We start from the raw sequence: 22,660 nt of genomic DNA, 5'->3' as shown, positions 1-22,660 counted from the left end.
TGTGTGTGTGTGTGTGTGTGTGTGTGTGTGTGTGTGTGTGTGTGTGTGTGTGTGTGTGTGTGTGTGTGTGTGTGTGTGTGTGTGTGTGTGTGTGTGTGTGTGTTGCTACAAAACAGATGTGCAAATAAAGTCTGATGGGCAGTGATGTATGGAGACCCAAACCTGGAAAAATGAAAAATTAATAAAAGAATAAATACTTAGATAAATTAATAAATGGAATAAATGACTTGATAAAACATATATAATTAATTTTTTCATTAAATGTAATCATGAATTTATTTTTGTATTATTTTGCCCTTTATTTATTTCCTGTATTTTTTTAAATGCATTTTTATGCTTTTTTTTTTACTTTATTTATTTTATTTCTTTTTCATTGACTTATTTATGCATTTATGTGTTTTTATATGTATATATATATATATATATATATTTTTTTTTTTTTCCATATTCATCGATTTATACATTATTTATTTTTTAAAATAAATTCATGATTAAAATACATTTAAAAAAAATTATATTTATTTTATCAAGTCATATATTCCTTTACTTATTATTTTCCTATTTATTTATAATTCCTTCAGGTTTGGGCCTCTATTGTGATGCACCGAAATTTACCAAAACCGAAATGAATGAGGTGAATACTGAAACAGAAAATAAAGTTTATTTCATAATCAATTAATTAATCAAATTTAACACTTAAAATAATAAAAAGCAGTTTTTATAGCAATTTTTAATAATTCTGCTCTAATTTGTTGGTGAAATATAAACATTAAAACATTCACAACACATTTATTCACACATTAAATAATAAAGACATCACTATGTTATGTAAAACTAAATAATATGTAATATTGTGCATATATTTATCAAAATGCTCATCTCTAGAGTATTTTAACTATGACTATTTTTGGTCATTAAATGGCTATAAATGTTTTGTGACATATTGTTCTCCAGCTGTTTTATTGATGTCTTTCCGCAGTTAAAACACTGATTGATTGATTGCATGAGACACGATTCACTTCAGTAAGTTGTTCTGTATCTTTCAACATTCCTTCTGATGTTCATTCACGTTTATTTGGTGCTGTCACTAGTAGTCAAGAGGAAGAGATGATGGGTTCATTTACGCGAAGAGCGTCAAAACCACAATTATTGTTTGAATTTTCAAAAGCACAAATCTTATTTGATGGGAGGAGCTAAATGATGTTTAGTGAAATTTTGTTCACACATCAACTAAAAACAGACCTCGGTTCAAGATCGGTTCGAATCGAGTATGTTCAACCCAGCGCTAGTGTTCAACCGACATGTTTACCTGTTTATTCACGCACTGATTCAAAGCGTCCCTCTGTAGTGCTCACTGCAGAACGAGTCTGTAGACTATAGCATTAGCATGTTTCTGACCCGTTTTCAAATCGTTTAAACAATGCCAAAGTCATGGGTTTGATTTCCAGAGAATGCATGAACTGATATACACCTTGAACGCAGTATAAATGCATCATTGTAAATGTCAATCGCTCTCAGTTAATCTGTTTTGAACGTTCACAGAACCAGTTGAACCGGTCGCTGATACAGACGCTGTAATCTGGAGGGTTTGGGCTCATGGCAGCACGTCTGGAGCTCTCGGCTACTTTCAGATCGTTTCGAATAAATGAGCCACACAAACAAACAGAGTGAGTCAGAAATCTGTGCTGAACGCTTTGTTTTGGATACAACACCTCAAACACCATCACAACAGACACATGCTACCGGCTTCATTAGCACGCACAGAGACTGTTTATATGAGTATCTTCTCTCAGAGCTTCTGAGACACACACACACACACACACACACACACACACACACACACACAGTGGACTAGAGTTAATGAAGAGGTTTCCTGTTACTCTGCCATGCTTCGTCTTTTTCTCTCATGTGTCTCCAGGGCAAAACAAAACTACGGTTCTGCACTATATCAGCTGTGCTATTAAAACAAAAACAATCTGTGATATGATGCTGATTTCCACAGAAAATAATAAAAGTGAGAATAGCATTTACAGTGACTCTTACAATGAAAGTCCTCATCTTTCTGGTTTCTGTCTGTATGTAAAAGTGGCAGGAGTTAAAAATTGGATATAAACTTTGCTCAGACAAGGTGGTGATTCTATCACATTACTCTCATATTAACATATTTAAAGTTTTCTTTAAGAGGGGTTATACTCAAATGACGTATTTTAATGTTTATCATGTGTGTTTTGCCACATAGACATCTGCTATAAGTGCATTTCTGTCACTAGCTTGCACCGACTAGCTTGTGTCACTAGAGTGTCACGGATTGTACAGAGACAAACTGGTCAGATCCATGTGCAGCATTTAATGGGGAAATCCAGAACGTAATCCACAGACAGGCAAGGGTTAAAATCCATAAAGTAGAAACAAGAAACACAAAAACCAAAAACCAAAACAGAGACCAGGAAAATCATACATGAAAACACCATAACCAAAGCAGAAAACAAACCGGGTATAAATAGGCAGACACTAATGATGAAACACAAAACAGCTGGGTGCAATGAACGGGATAATGAGTCCAGGAAGTGGGTTATGGGAAATGAAGTCCAAGGGGTGAAAACAAGAGTCCGGGTTGGCAGACAAGGGCACTCCCAGTAATGATCATGATATAGAGATGCACCGATATATCGGCCAATAATCGGTATCGGCTGATCAAAGCAAATTTTCACACCATCGGATATCGGCCAATAATCAGGGCTGATATATCCTGTCAATCAAAAGAGGGCAGAAAATGCACTGAATTTGGGCTTTGTGTAAAGAGAATGCTAAGAAACCAGTTTGATGTTCAATATTAATAGTAATTATATGAATTAATAACATACAGAAAGTTAAGAAATATTAATTTAATCTTCAGAGTTTAGTTTGTGTTACTATTAATTTGAGTAATCAGGTCAGTACTGTGTTCATTATAAAAAATATGTCCACTGCGATAACTTGTCCTTTTAACATTTAAGGGGTTTTCCCGTGACTGACAGCGCTAGTCAAAGCATTTGTCAGTTGTGTCTTGTTCCGTGTTCACAACTATTTCAATGTAAAAGTCTTCGCTACTGACTGACTCACTCATAAAGACAGTCTTTGGCGCCATCTAATGGTGTAATAATGTAACTTCTGTTGCTGTTCACAGTCAGGGACTATTTTTCCTGGCGGAAGAAATGCTTTTAGTGATTTTACTTTATGAAAGTTGCATTGATGCATATTTTTGTTTTTAATATTTGTATTGTGTGGTAACCGTTTTATAAAAGCAATAATGTACTCAAGGCTAGTGCTGTATCGTGAATAAGTCACTGCTGAAGGGGTCACTCCGCTTCGCGTCATGCCTAACAACACCCTTCAGCCGTGACTTATTCACGATATATAGCACTAGCCTCGAGTACATTATTGCTTACTAATGAAATTGTCATTAATTTAAAAGAAGGTATAAAAGGCAGAACCCCCAAACTATCTGTATAGTTATCAGTATCGGCAGATTTCACTCTGAATAATCGGATATCGGTAGAGAAATTTTGTACCAGTGCATCTCTAATTTAGTTCAATTCAATTCAATATAACACTCCACAAGTTTCTTATACTGAAACTTCACCCAAATAAGAGAACAAATATCACATTAGCAGTCAAAAACACATCAAATATTCAGATACTACATTGTGAGATCAAGCATGTGATGAAAAGTTATGCAAGATGTGATAAAACAGCATTTTGCTACAGTCAATCACAAACTGCTGTTTGAGGTTCTGACTAAACGAGTGCATGTTTTAAAGACAATAAATAAGCAATTGCCTCCCAGTGTGTGTGTGTGTGTGTGTGTGTGTGTGTGTGTTGGCTGTTATTGCCGTGAGTCTGATCTGTGGTTTGTCAGCATTGAAGTGCTTTTGCTCTGCCAACAGATACTTTATTATGGTGAGCATTTATTAATTATACATCAATCATGACAAACATTATTGCCATTCAGTCTCTTAACCGTTTTATGTCCTTACAGATATTTTTGTCTTTTTTTTAGTTTTTTTTTTTTTTTTTTTGTGTGCTAATTTTGCCTGTGTTAATGCCAACTGCATAAATTTTGGCACAAGTGTGTATTACTATTAGAATTGTATTATTTCACCCTCATTTCCTTTAATAAATCTATTCTGCACTAGTAACACAAAATAGTTCCTCTCAGGACCAAAAATGTCCCCATTGAAAACCATTAAAACTGCAATTTCTAATCACAGGGCCATTTAACTATAAAATGATGCAGTCTTGGTTAATATACTTTTATTCTGTTGGCAAGGCTTCAAAATTTTAATTTTTAATATCTTTTACCAGATGGTGCCATTTTCTCAGGTTTGGTCTATAAGGCAAATACTCACTTTATTTCTGTTTTCTGATTCTGCATATTATAGAGCCAATTAGATAAATTATGCAGCTATAATTGTATGGATGTCAGAGTGTGGTTTGTATGTGTGTAATAAAAATATTGTGTGTGCATGTGTAATATATGAGAGAGAAAAACCCTACTGTAAATCACAAATCCAAGTGCCGTGTGCACCAATGGAGTTTTGCTGGAATCTAATGAGGAAAATTTGGTAACAAAATCTTACTGAAAGCTCATTTTTTGAGATATCAACCTCAAATTTGGAACACAACTTATTTAGATTTTTGGCTTTGATTTTATAGCAGTTTAAGAGTTCAACATGTTTCATAAAATATATATTTTAGATAAAATACTGTTCATAAATCATTTTCATAAACTGCTATAACTTGTCTTATTTTCACTCGTTATGCTATATTATCATCAAATACTGGATTTAATCTTATTATCAACTTGTTTTCTTTCAATTATCACAGGTTTTGTGTTTCTTTGTGGATCTGATTGGTCATAGGCCTCATTGATCTGAGCTCAGTTTTTGAGAGAAAAAAAGACGCATAAACTCATAAATGAGCCCTATGATCAGCCAGATTAAAAAAAGCCAGAAAAACTTGTGCTAATTGAAAGAAAACAAGTTGACAAAAAGATTGAAATCAGATATTAACATAATCAGAGATTTTAAAGCATTTTTTTTTGTAGCCTGGTCTTTTTCGACCAGGTAACACCACAAGTGTAACAAAGTCCCAAAAAAAAGAAAAATCCAAAGTTTTTTTTCTTTTCTTTTTTTTTTTTTTTTGAGAGAAGTTAGGGTTCTAGCCTGTGTGAGCAAAGCCAGTAAGTTTTAGTTCAGATTCAACAACAGTAATTAGAATTTATGGGAAAAAGAAAATCCTCTCCGCTTCAAAATAACTGAAGCACAAAATAAGGTTTAAAGAACATGTAGATGGAAAAGAAAAGTATCATGGTGGCAGTAAAGGGTTAACCGTGGAGGCAAGCTCGTGTGTGTTGATTGGCTCCTCAGACGTAAACAAGATCGGCACTTGTCGGTGACCCCGTGCCTGACCTCAGAGATAGACGCTGGGGCTAATGGGTGTCTCTTTCTGAGCGAACAGCTCGAGAACACAGAGGCCATTGTTTGTGAGGCAGCGCTGCCAAGACTCCATCCTCACTGAAAAGTGCTGAGCCAAGCAGAGCCGCTGCCGGAGGCGTTCAATCCCACAATCCCCCCCGCCCGAGTCTCTCTCCTGTAACAAACGCACTCCAGACGACTTCATATCTGCTCCAGCTTCACTGCAATGGTGCTCCTGATGCGTGCATGTCTGGAAAATGCATATCTATTCTTAACCCTGTAAAGCCTGACAAATTTCAGAAAGTTCCCCAGCTCAAATTTTTGATTTTGTTAATAGTTTTTCTGTAGAAAGACAAATAAATAGTGATGAAAGCCCAAATATTAAACATCACAGATTAATATTTACTGAGTAATCACTGTTTTGTAGATGAGGATCAAAATGACCATTTTCACCAAATTAGAGGAGTGTAAAATGACTTTATAAAGATGGCAGCATCATTATTTTATTTTCACACAGAGATTGGAAGATCTATTAGTGAAATCTGTTGACTTTATCAATCTGTGTTTCATTATATGCCAACAGTGACCGTTCAAACATGGTGAAAAGCACTTCTTGTGTTCTTTTCCTCAAGTTTGCATGTCTGTAACTCAAGAAGTGTTAAAGATATCTTAATATCCGTTTAGATTCTGGTTCTGAACAAACTTTTCTTCTGGTATCTTCATTTTAAAGGCCCTCGATGGTTCAATCCCAGAGATATGGAGATCTTAATGCGGCTCCATGAGTAAATTGTGCATATTTTCAGTGGTCAAAAAACAAATATGGGTCAGTTTGTATATTTTACTTATTTTATTTTAATGTGGAATATCTGAAGAACAAATAATGTCGAAACTAGAAATGTATCTTGTGTTTTCAACATGCCTGTCTGAGTGCCATAAATACTCCTTTTCCAAAGTTGTCATGCCTGTAACTAAAAATATTAAAGATATCTTAATATCCTTCTAGATTCTCATTATTAATAAACTTTTCTTTAGGAATTTTCATTTTCAAGGCCCTATATAGTTCAGTCCCAGAGATATGGGGATCTCAAAGCAGCTCCATGTTCAGATTGTTGAATTTTACCCATTTTCAGTGGTCAAAAACCAAATGTGGGTCACTTTGCACACAGAAGATACTGATTGCATTTAAAGAGGAATATCTGAAGAATAAATAATCTTGAAACTAGAAATATATCTTGTTTCCCTCTAGAAGAATTGCATAAAACAAAACTCTCTGAGCACCAAAAATCCACTGAAAATGGTTTAGTTGAGGCACATTAATTTGTCTTTATAAGAATCTATCTTTGAATCAGTTTTAGGGATATTTGAACGATGGGATTTTATTCTGAAGATTCTGAAGCTACCAAGAGTTCAAATACACAGTATCATGACGACACGTTACCACAATGACATCCCTAAATCTGAGATTGAACCATAAAATGAAGATTACAAAAGAAAAGTTTCATGAGAACAAGAATCTAAAATGACATAAAGATATATTTAACACTTCTTGAATTAAAGACATGTAAACTTGGGAAAAAGGTTTGTTTTTGGCACTCAGAGAGGTGTTGTGTTCAATTGTTTTGATAGAGGAAAACAAGATACATTCTAGTTTCAGTGTTATTTTTTCTTCAGACGTTCATCTTTAAACACAAAAACTATTAAAAAGTTACTTACATTTGGTTCTTGACCATTGAAAATGGGTAAAATTCAACAATCTGAACATGGAGTCACATTGAGATCCCAATATCTCTGGGACTGAACTATATAGGGCCTTAATAATGGAGATTTCAAAAGAAAAGTTTATTAAGAATCAAAATCTAGAAGGATATTAAGATATCTTGAATATTTTTAGAATTAATTTATTTATGGCACTCAGAGAGGTATGTTATATGCAACTAGTTTCGACATTATTTGTTCTTCAGATATTCCTTCAATATCATCTTTATACAAAGTGACCCACATTTTATTTTTAATCACTGAAAAAATGTGTACAATTTACTCATGGAGCCGCATTAAGATCTCCATATCTCTGGGATTGAACCATCGAGGGCCTTTAAAATGAAGATACCAAAAGAAAAGTTTGTTCAGAACCAGAATCTAAACGGATATTAAGATATCTTTAACACTTCTTGAGTTACAGACATGCAAACTTGAGGAAAAGAACACAAGAAGTGCTTTTCACCATGTTTGAACGGTCACTGTTGGCATATAATGAAACACAGATTGATAAAGTCAACAGATTTCACTAATAGACCTCAGACATGTTACGAAAGTAAAACCTCAAAACTGACCAGTGCATGATAAAACAATGGTTTTGACCTCTATCACCTCTACCACTTTCATAAGGTCATCAGTGTTTTAATCTTAATCATCGTCTAGGACAAATCGACTGACATGAACATCAAACGAGTCCCTCCTGCAGCTGTGCATCGACTAAAGTAATGTGACCTTTCTGAAAACTGACATTAATTCAGTCAGAACCTTCCTGTTTGCACTATAAATGGGCACGAGGCTCAGAACGGACTTTAATGACAGCCGTGTGACGCCAGGGCTCGGGTCACGTGATCGTGTGTGACAGGCGCTCATTAGTGTGGGCAGCAGCATGGCAGAGCGGCTGCATTAATGACCTCGCTCTGGGAGAGACAAACAGCGGGCAGCGGCGCTGCCAAACGCCTGGATAGTTTCGCGTCTCCAGCAGCTCCAATACCGTACAGTTCATTACGCTTCTGCACGACGTGACGCCAATAAACAGCCTCAGGGTGCTTGACTCGCTCTAGTTCAACAAACTACAACATATTACACTGGTTTAACTACAATAATAGACGTACAGAAGCACAAACACATGAAATCTCCTGCCAAACTGAAGATGAAACACTGTTGTTATTGTTGATTAAACAAGGGGGATCTCACATTTTACATAATAAATGTAGATTAAATACACTAAAAAGCGCTACATACATTGATACTTAGAAGCTGCGCTTGACCAAGTTAGTAGTAGTGTTGCTAGTTTAGTTAGTTAATAATAATGATTCAAAAACTGAGACTTTAATATGATTTTATTGATAAAAGTGTACCAATGAAACAACCAAAAAAACTTCAGAAAAGTATTTTGTAGAGCAAAGCTCTTATGTACAGCATATTGCACTATATAACAAAAACTAGAACTTCCATACTGTATCAAAAACAGAAACAAAACCAACGTGAGGAGTGCAGAGTACAGTCCCAATGTTTACACACATGCTACATCTTCGCTGGGTCTCATTTCTCGGTGTACAGTGAGTGTGTGAGCCTCGAGACTAGATGGATCCGTACGTTACTTACAATAAATGGCTTTCTGAATGGGTTCATTTCAATGTAAATCATCAGCTGTTGGACATACGAAGGCCCAGGCAGAATATGCCAACCATGATTGTGTGGCAAAATCTGGAACTGCAGATGACAAGGAATGTTTTGAGATTGAAAAAGCGCTCGATCACAGTTGACAAAAACATCTGCCTTCACCAATTTCAGAAAGAAAATCCATTTTAGAAACCAAAACCAATGAGCCCCAGTCAATATCAACTTACAAAACGACAAGAACAAAACAAAGATGGAGTGAAATACAGTTAAAGACACTGTTGGCTTCATCATGGGTTGTTGATTTCAGACTAATACGGGCACCGTCTGAATCAAAAACATTGAAGACAAAAAAAAAAAATTCCTGACATCTCAAGATCTTGAGAAGAGCGACATGTTAGAGATACTATAACACTGGGATACGAGAACTCTTGAGATTCAATCAAACACAAAGTACTTTCCAGTGCATGTAAAAAGAGAGAAACAGAGATAAAGCACTTCACAAGGTTAGTTTCATGAACACAAACTGCGACTGTCTTCAAGACCTCCAGTTATGACGGGATTCCGATTGAACGCAATGATCTTTAGGATATTGGAGAGATTGAACAAGGTTTTAGACCCTCAGAAGCAGAATTCATTTCATGAAAAGATTGAGTGAAGCTCACAAGATGCATAACAAACATGTCCAAGTCATATTTCACCCCAAAATCAGATGAAAAACATCTTATATGTTTCAGAACTAGGTCTCAAACTGTGTTCAGATTTGCTCAAAACTCCAAGTCAAATATCTTAATTTAATGTATTAATAAAAGTGGCGGGCCAGCGATGAGAACAAGTTTCTGTGCAAACATTCAATAAACACAGTGCATTAATATAGAACGGTGATTAAACTATCTGTGCATCGAGTATTCAGGCAGATCATGGTATCAAATATATTACAACTAATTCATAAATATAATTTATTTATATTTCAATTTATTTACGCAACTTTTTCTACTCGATTTTGTAGGGAAAAATACAACCAGGACATGTTTTTTGTGAGATTAACAATATGTAACCTAATTATACAATCCGGATTCTTCTGATTTCACTCGTGCTCAGTTCTTCTGATGGCACTTAGTTGATTTGAACAAACAGAACAACAGTGACCAGATTAAAATCATCCTAAACCTCCTTCAGCAACACAACAAACACGAGAAATGCACAACAACAAAACGTTAGTATAAACAAGGGATATAAAGAAAGGAATTGCACAATGAAATGTATACAGTAGCAACGGGCCAATATACACACACACAAAAAAGGAACAAAATAAATAAGAAAAAATAAAAATAAATAAGGAGTGGAGGAGTGCACATTCGTGAGCGAGGGCTCGATGAGGCGGATGAGGGCGCGACACTGGCTCAGCGTTCACAATCTGCAGGAAACTCACGTTCACCTCGCGCAACATTCAACATGCTTCAACATGCTCTCAGCCGCGGCCCAAATCGCTCTCGAGAACTGTACCTGTACCCTAATGATGTACCAGTGGAGCTGACGGATAACCAGTACAGACCCCCGAAACCAGCACATCCCAGTCGTACTCCACCTCAAAACCAGAAGAAACGGGAGCCTGTTGGCCATTACTTTGCATTGGCATTGTTATTATTGTCATGAATTTGAATTTGCATCATTATTTTCCTGTTTATTACTACACAGGAATTTAATAAATACACAGTAAAAACGCTGGGTTCAAAAATAACCCAAGTTGGGTTAAAAATGGACAAACCCAGCAATTTTAGGTTCATTTTAATCCAGCCATATAGTAATTTTTCAACGATAGTTGAGTTAAATAAAACTACCCAGCAGGTTGAGCAAATTTTTAACCCAACCGCTGGGTTAAAACAACCCAATCGCTGTGTTTGTCCATATTTAACCCAACTTGGGTTGTTTTTAACCCAGCATTTCAATTGTAGACTTGACAATTGTTCTGTATTCAACTTAATACTGTATTTCAGTGATGAAAATCATCCAGATGTTTAATCATTAATTAAATTAATGAAGATGTATACTTTACTTGAGACACTATTATATTTTTTATTAATATTTTGAATCTGTTTTTATTTTCTTCCATTTTCATTTTAATTTTGGTTAAAGTTTTTAATAGCCGTTTAATGGTTTTAGTTATATTAGTACATCAATTTAAACTAAATGCAAATATGAAATGTCTTTGGAACTGGCTGAAATAAAATAAGTTTTTGTTTTATATTTGATTTTATTTCAAGTAATGAAAATGTTTTTATGGTTTCAGAACCCTGGTAAACAACTAAACTAAATGCACCTAAGAATAAGTTAAAATGCAAAATGATTCTTGTTTCTTTCTTTTGATTTTTGGGGTGAAATATGATCTGAATGTTGCTGGATTTTAATATTTGACACGGTTCTGATAAATGATGAGGACTTTCATCTGTATTGTCTTCAAAATGTGAAACAAAAACAAAAGTGTATGCTTTCCTTCATTTAATCATTCTGCCAACATCTCCGATTAGAAACAAATGAACTGCATGTTGGCGGGAAAGTTTCACGAAATATGTGTCACTCCTTCAAGATGAAAAACAAACAAAAATACAAATCAGAGGAACAGCATTGAATGCATCAGTGTCTTCAAACATAATAATTACAGTCTTCAGAAGAACTTCTTCCTCACGTCTTTTACAAATAAAGTAGTGGTCCTATTTAAAAAAAAAACAAGAAAAGAAATTTACACCACCAAAACTTTACAGATCACCTAGTATAAAAGTAGAAAATAAAACAGGAAAATCGAAAGCGCCAAGTGTCCTGAGAGGAGAAACAATGCAGTCGCTTCACAGATTTACACAGTATTGCTCGCAGGCCATGAAACTGATGGCCAGGATGAAGAGAACCACAGTTTTAGCTGATATATAAAAACAAAATGACATGTGAAGAGAGCCGACGAATACAATAAGGCTGAGGCTGATATGTTTGCTGTATGTTAGTGTAAACACAGTCTAGGTCGTTCTGTTCGTGTCGTAGGCACACAAATGATCTTCGATATGTGAAAACAGGTTTGTATCTATTGGCCATTTCAAATTGAGTGGATTGAAGTACCTGAGTGAGTTGGAGACGTGAAGTCAACATTTTTGCTGTTTATACAGTAACACTTTACAATAAGGTCCCATTAGTGCATCAACTAACAATGAGCAGTGATTGGGATGTTTTAACCCTGTGATTGGGATGTTTTAACCCTGTGATTGGGATGTTTTAACCCTGTGATTGGGATGTTTTAACCCTGTGATTGGGTTGTTTTAACCCAGCGATTGGGTTGTTTTAACCCAGCGATTGGGTTGTTTTAACCCTGTGATTGGGTTGTTTTAACCCTGTGATTGGGTTGTTTTTAACCCAGCGATTGGGATGTTTTAACCCTGTGATTGGGTTGTTTTAACCCAGCGATTGGGTTGTTTTAACCCTGTGATTGGGTTGTTTTAACCCAGCGTTTGGGATGTTTTCACCCAGCGATTGGGATGTTTTAACCCAGCATTTGGGATGTTTAAACCCAGTGATTGGGATGTTTTAACCCTGCGATTGGGTTGTTTTAACCCAGCGATTGGGATGTTTTAACCCAGCGTTTGGGATGTTTTAACCCAGCGATTGGGTTGTTTTAACCCAGCATTTGGGATGTTTAAACCCAGTGATTGGGATGTTTTAACCCTGCGATTGGGTTGTTTTAACCCAGCGATTGGGATGTTTTAACCCAGCGTTTGGGATGTTTTAACCCAGCGATTGGGTTGTTTTAACCCAGCATTTGGGATGTTTAAACCCAGTGATTGGGATGTTTTAACCCTGCGATTGGGTTGTTTTAACCCAGCGATTGGGTTGTTTTAACCCAGCGATTGGGTTGTTTTAACCCTGTGATTGGGTTGTTTTAACCCTGTGATTGGGTTGTTTTTAACCCAGCGATTGGGATGTTTTAACCCTGTGATTGGGTTGTTTTAACCCAGCGATTGGGTTGTTTTAACCCTGTGATTGGGTTGTTTTAACCCAGCGTTTGGGATGTTTTCACCCAGCGATTGGGATGTTTTAACCCAGCATTTGGGATGTTTAAACCCAGTGATTGGGATGTTTTAACCCTGCGATTGGGTTGTTTTAACCCAGCGATTGGGATGTTTTAACCCAGCGTTTGGGATGTTTTAACCCAGCGATTGGGTTGTTTTAACCCAGCGTTTGGGATGTTTTAACCCAGCGGTTGGGTTTTTTTAACGCAGCGGTTGAATTGTTTTAACCCAGCAATTGGGTTGTTTTAACCCAGCGTTTGGGATGTTTTAACCCAGCGTTTGGGGTGTTTTAACCCAGCGTTTGGGATGTTTTAACCCAGCGATTGAGTTGTTTTAACGCAGCGGTTCAATTGTTTTAACCCAGCAATTGGGTTGTTTTAACCCTGCGATTGGGTTGTTTTAACCCTGCGATTGGGTTGTTTTAACCCAGCAATTGGGTTGTTTTAACCCAGCGATTTGGATGTTTTAACCCAGCATTTGGGATGTTTTAACCCAGCGTTTGTGATGTTTTAACCCAGCGTTTGTGATGTTTTAACCCAGCGTTTGTGATGTTTTAACCCAGCGATTGGGTTGTTTCAACCTAGCGGTTGGGTTGTTTTAACCCAGCAATTGGATAGTCCTAAATGCAGTGGTTAAGTTGTTTTAACGCAGCGATTGGGTTGGGTTGCAACAGTAATCATCAAAAGGTGAACATTTATTAATAAGCAATTTTATAAATGTCTATTGTTTACTTATTATTCATTAAACTTATTAATAAATGTTCACTTCCAACATATTTTGGGTTCATTTTAAGCAAGCAATGCAATAATTTTTAAACAATAGTTGGGGTAAATAAAACTACCCAGCAGGTTTGGCAAACATTTAACCCAAACGCTGGTTCAAAATAACCCAATCGTTGGGTTTGTCTATTTTTAACCCAACTTTTGTTGTTTTTAACCCAGCATTTTTTAGAGTATGATATTATATACATTAAGATGCTTTAGAAGTATTTATCATTGTTAGTTCATGTTAACTAATGTTAACAACTGAAAACTTATTGTAAAGTATTACCATTTATTCTAATATTTCCCAAAATTTGGTGCATTTTTAAGGCCTGATTAAACCATATATTGGTAACACTTTACAACAAGATCTCATTTGTTAACATAACAATGGACAACATATTCTTACAGCATTTATTAACCTTTGTTAATGTTCATATGAGTTCAAAGTGCATTAAATAATGATAACAGATTCAACTTTTGATCTTAATAATGTTTCAGTTAATGTTGAGATTAAAAGAATTGTTCAGTGTTAGTTCATGTTTACAAATGAAACCTTATTGTAAAGTGTAACCTCAATATTTTTGAGCAGTTTTTTTTTAACATGATATTTTCGCAATATTACTGGATTGTAAAGTTTGATGCTGTTGATTGTTGACTAGCTGGATGCCAAGAACTGAAATCAAATGAAATAAAAAGACAATAACAGCAGTACATCAACTCTTCATCAAACCCTCTTCGGTTGCTTGACAAACACAAGGATGTCTAGATCGTATTCAAAGTATTTAAAAAAACAGAAAGAACGATAAAAATTCAACAATGATGTAATAAAAGGTAAATAGAACATCAAAACACCAAGAAAAATTGAGGTGCAAAAAGCTTTGTTCTGAGAAACGGCCTCTTTGGAGATTTGTAAGTGACGTCCTGGGAGATTTCTGAAGGAAAAGCCCCATCCACCGTCCTCGTATCTTCATCCGTCCGCTTCGGCGGTGGCGTGGGACGGTAAGGCATTCCCAAGACTCGCAGAGGTCATTCGAATACACGTACGGAAGTGCAAAGAAACTTAAACACCGACAGCATACTGTACAAAATACCTCAAAATGTTTATGAAAATATTCCTGTTAGAATCTCAAGAACATCATGGCATCTTCGTAGGGGGAAAAGAGGTTACCATAAAAAACCGTCCCCCGTCCTGCGGAGGCGTCTTCTTTTCAGTCTTTGTTTTTCCCCCCTCAAAACCCGTGTTAGATATCAGACAGTGCCGTTAAACGTCCCGCTCCGTGATGTGGACTGGGACACGGATGGCAGTTTGTTTTTGTTTCACCTGCGATTTGCCCTCCCGTCCCGAGCGTCGGCGTCTCTCCTGAACAGGAGCGCGTAAAACGCCACTGCCACACGCCACCACAGGGGCTCCTGGTTCCTTTGGTTTCTGTGATGCTGCCAAACACAAATAAAACGAACCAAATTAATCACACATATTGAAGCAGAACAGCAGTAATGAGTAGGTTCGGGAATCGTAAATCGATTCCATGTGCAAGAAGATGCGAAAAGAGAACGCAATTTGGCAGCCGCCTCTCATATAGTGTGCGAATACTGAACTGAGTTCTCTTTTGCATCTTCTTGCGCTAGAAAGGACAAATACACAAAAAAATATGTCAAAATATCAATTGAGAAAGAAAACGCATGTGTATCAGTATATTGGATCAGTGCATTTGGCCTTAAAGTGACAGCAGCCTAATAAACCTGCTGCTCTCTGTGTCATTAATGTTAATCAAAGAACAAAAGACAAAGAGAAACTCACTCACTGATCGTGACTGAATAACTTTTGTAACTTAAATAAGGATTAATCAACATTTTATTTATAAAAAGCACACTATGCATTATTTATTTATTTATTTATTCGTTTTTTTTGTGTTTTTTTTTTAACCATATTGGAATTGATAACAATCAGAATCAATAAACAGAATTGGAATTGGAATCAGAATTGCTTTATATTATATATATATATATATATATATATATATATATATATATATATATATATATATATATATATATATATATATATATATATATATATATATTTTTTTTTTTTTTTTTTTTTTATTATTGAAAATATATTTACAATGTATTTTCCAAAATATAACAACAAAAAATATTTTTTTTTAATATTTTTGCATTTACCCAAAATGTAAAAATGCATTTTCATGCTCATTGAAGTATGAAAAATATATTTCCTTAAGCCATGCTCTTTACAACATATATTTAGAATGCATTTAAAATAGGTCAGAATTTATTTTAACCCTATTGCTGTATGAGACAATACATTGAAATAACATCACTCATATCACATCTTATGACATTGACGTAACATGGGTGAATATGGGTGAGCGTGAGGAGGACACAGTGATGTAATAGGTGGGTAAACACTGTGAAACCCAGACACCGGAAAACACTGGCAATATTTCCACAACAAACGCTGTCTGTTCCAGATACAAAGAGGCCACAGACTCCGAATGACAGCTGTCACCTTCATATACAGGAGATCAGACACGTTCCCATTATAACATTACACCGAACACATGTTCACACATTCCAAGAGTCCAATATGAACACTTTAAATTAGAATAAAATTGAGCTTTGGTGAGTAAATATGCCAATGCAACATAATGAGGTTTACACTGAATTAGAATACAGATAGTAGTAGTCCAGTCTTTGTGATGTTTCTAATTAAAATTATGCAAAATGTGGATTCAAGAACAATAAGTCATATTTTTGCCTTTTAATTCTTCTCAATTCAGCCGCCATTGGCAGGTGTAATATGTGAGAAGGTGAAGCTGTCAGAATAATGTGATGTCACATTTCTCATGATGTCATCAGACACATGTGATCCACGCAGCGTCTAGTAATAAAGATGATAGATGGGCAACTCTCACGCTCTCGAGTCGTTCTTCCTGGCACTGAGGAGAATTGGATTTGGAAGATTAAGCGGATAATACTACCACTGTCATTGAGGGAGGGAAGATAAGATAATTTCACTAAATAGGATTACGGTGCTCTTGAGGCAGGGTGGAGATGCACACACACACACAAATACACATCTGTATTTCAGCTGGCTCAGCTCTCTAGAGAGAGACGAAGCCCAGTCCTACAGCCCGGCACTGATAGCACATCTGTTGCTTTCACAGACAAGTCATAAAGTACGAGCTGAAGTCCTCCCAGTAACTCAGCCCTCTAAAGCTGTCAGACACATTACAAATAACAACACTCACATGCACTTTCAGAGCTGTAAAACACATTTAACACACACTACCAGTCAAAACCGCTCCAGCACACGTTAATTAGAAGAATGTCTACGAAACAAATCTTTATGCATTTGTGCTGAAACCTTTAGATTGCCAGGTTTTTAAGATCATGAGACTGTATTATATGATGCTTTTTAATGCTTTCCTTTAGTGTGTAAAGTATCAGTTTGTGCATGTATACGATCTGGAAAGCTACAGAGCGCATAGTCTCCCACAAAGAGATTTATTCTATCTAACAGAGAACAGTGATCCAGACCTGCCTAAAACTTATTTCTGTCATGACAACTCTCAAGTGTTTGGCATGTTAAAGGATATGACAATGTTGATATGTTTGGTCCTAACAGAATAGATCAGCTATGCTGCTGCAGTTATTGTTATTGCTATTATTACTGCTGCTACTGCTGTTGGTTTTTGCTGCTGCTGCAGAACAAGTACGGGACTTGATTCTGCCAATACACAACATGTTGCTGTGTGCAAATAAGACATGTTGCTGCTGTACAATATAGCATACATGTATTACCGCAGCAGATCTATACAGGTGGAGCTGGGGAAGGTGGAGGGTTTCTGAAAGCGCTACAAACTGCTAAGCAAATGCTCAAAAAGTATTTGAAGGTTGAGCACCAAACTCATTGGCTACTGATACAGCAGGAACCAATCAGCTGTGCCTTATAATGATTGCAAGCAAATTGAGTTTAGGATCTATCAGCCTGCGCCATCTACAGTTTCATGACAGAACTCTGTATCTGTATATTACTTCCTCAAACGTTCACGTCACAATGCCGCCCAAAGGCAGATGCAAAGAAAGAAGATAAGGCCTCAATGAACTGTGTCAGTGAACCAGTGATTCAGTCTTGAATGTGAAAGCAAAACCCCTTTGGCCTTCCAAAAAAGGATGAAATTAGCAATCAATGGTTATGATTTATTTACAACACTGTTCCTGAGCAGTACAACCCAAAAGTTGTATGGAGGACAGCTTCCTGAACCTAGAAATATACACTTCAGTATGTTTTTTTAACTGTATTTTATGTTGTCAAATTTTCTTGTAAATTATCTTAACTCGGAAAATCTTTTCCACAGTGCACAATAAAGTCAGGTATATGAAGATCTCTTTCATTGCAGTTCACAGATACCAGTTGCTGTTGGCTGCACATTGCAGCACGTTGCATAAGCCCGAGACGTGCCTCGCTTTGCCCTCGTAGACCAATTTACAACCCGGCGAAGAAGCAGAAACTGCCATAAGGTCGTCAGGAGCTTCACATGGTGCCTCAGAAAACACACTTACTCTCGTTTCAAAAAACGAAGCTCAAGGATATTCAGGCAGAGACGAATAACAACATCTTGACCTTAAAAGTAATAAGGAAAAAGCTGCAGGTTTTATGACTAACCATTAGCACTCAATAAACATCACTAATCTAATCATACTTAGTTTTCATGGACAAAAAAAATCTAAATATTTTTTAATAATAAAAATACTGCAAAATGCAGTTTCAAGGACAATAAGTAATATTTTACAGAACCTACAGTGGAAATAAATATTGATCTGAAGAACATGTAAGAAAACACTTGGAATAACAGTACCAACAACTCAAAAACATATTCAGCCAAAATGATTCATTGCTGAACCGAAAAACTAGTAAAAAAAAAAATAGCCAAACCCTTAATAAACGATTCATGAGTGTGGCGCTCGCTCTCACAGAACTGAGTCAGAGGCTAAATTTAGCATGAGATAAAGAATAGCGGAGTTTAACCAGACACACACACATATGTGGTTATGGTGTCGTCACTCAGTGAGTTTATCAGCTCTGCGTGCCGTCGGCCAATCAGCTGCTCAAATCCCCAGAGACGAAGCTTATCTGTGTGCAGGGTGACAGACAGACACTCCAAACTGTGCTTATAGTGGCTAAAGTCTACGTTAGTCAAGTATAACAGTAATAAACACAGTCTGAGGACTCTGTTAAGAGGGATTTACAGTAAATGCAAATCAGTGAATGTGCATTAATATTAAGATTATGAGGAAAGTCATGCTGAGGACATTACAAAACCAAATATGCATTGTAAACTTTCACCTAAAAGATCTCTTTTACAGTAAAGCACTGTAACAGAATCGCATGTTTTAAAACATATATATTTATTATATTTTTTATATTTTAAAACTATATACAATTAATTTGTTATATTTGTTATATTTTTCTGAGAATATAATATATAATTGTTTTTTATATAAAAACAATTTAATTATATATATATATATATATATATATATATATATATATATATATATATATATATATATATATATATATATATATATATATACATACACGCACACACACACACGGACAATATATAGCACAATTTAATTTGTTTTTTATTTATATAAAATTTTATTATTTTTCCAATATATATATATATATATATATATATATATATATATATATATATATATATTATATATTATACATACACACACACACACTGTATATACACTGTTTATTTTTATATTTAATTTGATATATATACTGAATATATAATTTTTTATTTATATAAAATGTTATACAATTACATATATAATTATATTGTTTTAATTATATTTGTATTATATATTTTATAATATTAAATCTATATACAATTTTTATTTATTCATATATATATATATATATATATATATATATATATATATATATATATAATTATATATATATATATATATATAAATTAATTAATTGAAAAATAAATTATATTTAATTATATATATATATATATATATATATATATATATATATATATATATATATATATATATATTAATATGAAAAATAAATTAATTGTAATTATATTTATATATATATATATATATATATATATATATATATATATATATATATATATATATATATATATAATAAGTAAACATAATAATTTTATATCTATAATTTTTATTTCTCCTAAGGAACGTCTGAGATAAAGAGCATGAAACTCCGGGAGAACAGTGTTTGCATGCATAGCCATCACCATTTTACGCCAACAAAATAAAGTTTCAGAATAAAGAGTGCAGTTCTGCATGTGTTGCAGGAAAAGCAGCCCGTCTCTTGAGGATTTCAATAGGTATTGTTTGAGTGTTTCTGTGAGGGGTTGAGTGAGCGACGGACGAGCCGTTTTACAGGAAAACACTTATCAAAACACATCCCCTTTTCTCCGGAGCGGATAAACGCGGCATTTCTGGTAAACACACGTATATCTGTGCAGAGCTGCATAAACACACACACACACACACACCGTCATGAGCCGCTTTGACATTGACGTGTTTTTATCTTTCGTGACAATAAGGAGGAAGCGAGGTTTAACACACACACACACACACACACACACACACACACACACCATATATGGAAAAAACAATCACTGAAAACATTTTACACTGTCCTAATCTCGTTGTCTAATAAACCTGACACTTTGTTTGCACTTTGTTGATGAATTGGTTTGGTTCCTCTTTCAGATAAAAGCATCTGCTGAATGCATATATGTACTGATGCAAAAGTGCCAACATTTGCGATTAAAATCAGATTTTACTATGATTATTGCTGTAATTATGAGCTTAAGTCTTTTAAACCTGATTCTCATACAACATGATTCCCTCCTGTCCGTCCGTCTCTCTGTCGGGCCCCCGGGGGCCTCAGAGCTGTCGAGAATGAGCAGTAATTTATCTGTCAGCAGAGCAGCTCCTATCGCCGCCTCTGAAGGCTCTTCATCACACGCCGCAGGCACTCGCACGTCTGCAGACCAGCGCACCGGGATTCGCCATCTGCACCAATCGTCCAAACCGCGACAGCGATGAAAGCGAGGCCAGAGCCGAACGCCAGCGCCGCGGGGCCTGAAACATGGCTGCAGTTCTGAGCTCTGAGTGCTGACGAAAAACTCTCAACTTGAGTGAAACAACCTTTGAAGAAACATCTCAGTCATTCAGACTGTCTCAGTGTCACACTTTTTAGCGTTCATCTTTCTTTAGTGTGTAAATGTTGCTGTTTGAGCATGAAAAAGTTACAAAGTTACAACACACACACTAGGCATGTGACGGTATCAAATTTTCATGTTGCGATTAATTGCCGAAGCTTTTATCACGGTATACGGTATTATCACAATATTAAAATAAGTTGCAAAAAAAAGTGTTGTCATAGTATAACAGGTTTAAGAACTCTTTTTGTAATAACAAAAAGTACTCTGAATGTTTAAATACAATAATACAATACACAAAAATATATAAAGTAAAATTTTCAAACAGATTAAAGTGCAAAAGAATTAGGCTATAAAGAACAACTTTACAATAAGATCTCATTATTTAATGCATTAACTAAGATTGAGCAACAGCTACATTTGTTACAGAAAGTGTTATTTATTGTTCATGTTAGTTCAGAAACTGATCATTGTTCGTTTGATCTCAGGTCCATTAAATAAGTTCTTTTGATTTTAGTAATGTTATTAAACAGTAACTAAGAATAATTGATGCTTTATAAGTATTTTTCATTGTCAGTTTGGTAATAATGAATTATCATGTTAACTAATGAAGTTTTCCTGAACAATAACAAATAATCAGAACATTTCTAATCATTAGAGCATGTTGTGGTCCAGATTAAAATATAAAACGTTTAAGTTTGAAAATAAATAGCCTATTAAGTCTTTAAGTATGAAGTATTTGGCGCTGTGATGAACAACAATGAGATAAAAAAAATTGAATGGTTGTTTGAAGCATTTTAAAAACGCTGTTTCCGGGGTAACCGCTGCATTTCTGCTGTTCCATCAGCGCCCTCTGCTGTCAGAGAGTGAACGTGCACTTTCATTCAGCGCGTCTCCTTTCCGTCATGTGCTTCTCGTGCACGTTAGGCTTGTTTACATCTGAGCGCGTTTCCTTTTGACGCAGAATACAGCGCTGTCGTGCATTTTATACGCTTGATGGGGAAAGTATTCTTAAGTGCATTATAAAAATGTTGTTGTTCCCATGATAACAATATCGTGCATATATCGTATTACCGAATATCGGCACATGTCTAACACACACTCTCTTTCTCACACACACACATAGTTCCATCTAATTAATTAACAGACTACTTCACGCAGTACTTGTGTGTTCTTTGCTGATGTTGTTTCCTTTGCAGCCTGATAACATCAAACTCTACAGGAATCAATTGTGTGATTGATTGCATCTGTGTAAAGTGTTTTAAATCCGTGATTTACGAGGTTTCATTGCTTCAGAACGTAAGGCAGCACACTGGGGTTTGGAACAGAACTGTGTTGTAATTCTTTCAACACATAAAGCAGCTTCACTGAATTGCACAGCTTGAAAAAAACATAATTAGCAAAACCTAAAATAACCTGGAGCGTCTACGACTCTAGAGGCTGAACACCAGCTGAAGTTACGAGGAATAAATCACAAAGAAGAAACAGACAAAAAAAGCAAGAATGAATAAGAGATAATGAGTAAGAGAAGCCAAGAAGGAGGAGATGCCAACAGCCTGTGGTGTTTTACCTGCCCTGATACTGAAGATGAAATTACACAATCGATCCACGCGGCCAAGATCAGCAGCACACGCCGCAGGAGAGATCTACACACCGAAACCACACCAGTGTCTCATGATAAGTCATCAGCTCTCCACAGCCAAACATCTCATAACTCATGTCATCTAGATGTGATGGTCACAATCATGACCAATGCGAAA

The 22,660-nt window shown here is 35.6% G+C and overlaps 1 protein-coding gene across 2 annotated transcripts in view; it reads right to left on the bottom strand.

Annotated features, from left to right (window-relative positions):
* bmf1 (BCL2 modifying factor 1) overlaps positions 1-22,660 on the bottom strand; it is a 40,184-nt gene that overhangs the window by 6,549 nt on the left and 10,975 nt on the right. Inside the window, exon 4 of one of the 2 annotated variants that reach the window (XM_067367561.1) lies at positions 14,969-15,081. In XM_067367561.1, the coding sequence (XP_067223662.1) occupies positions 14,969-15,081 (113 nt within the window). Of the gene's footprint in view, positions 1-12,553; positions 15,082-22,660 lie in introns of those variants that run through there. The other variant, XM_067367562.1, reaches the window with a different exon arrangement.

Source organism: Chanodichthys erythropterus, chromosome 18 (assembly GCF_024489055.1).
Source record: "Chanodichthys erythropterus isolate Z2021 chromosome 18, ASM2448905v1, whole genome shotgun sequence".
In the NCBI taxonomy this organism is placed as follows: Eukaryota; Metazoa; Chordata; class Actinopteri; order Cypriniformes; family Xenocyprididae; genus Chanodichthys; species Chanodichthys erythropterus.
The sequence above is the reverse complement of the archived record's forward strand: the minus strand, read 5'-3'. Positions and strand labels throughout refer to the sequence as shown.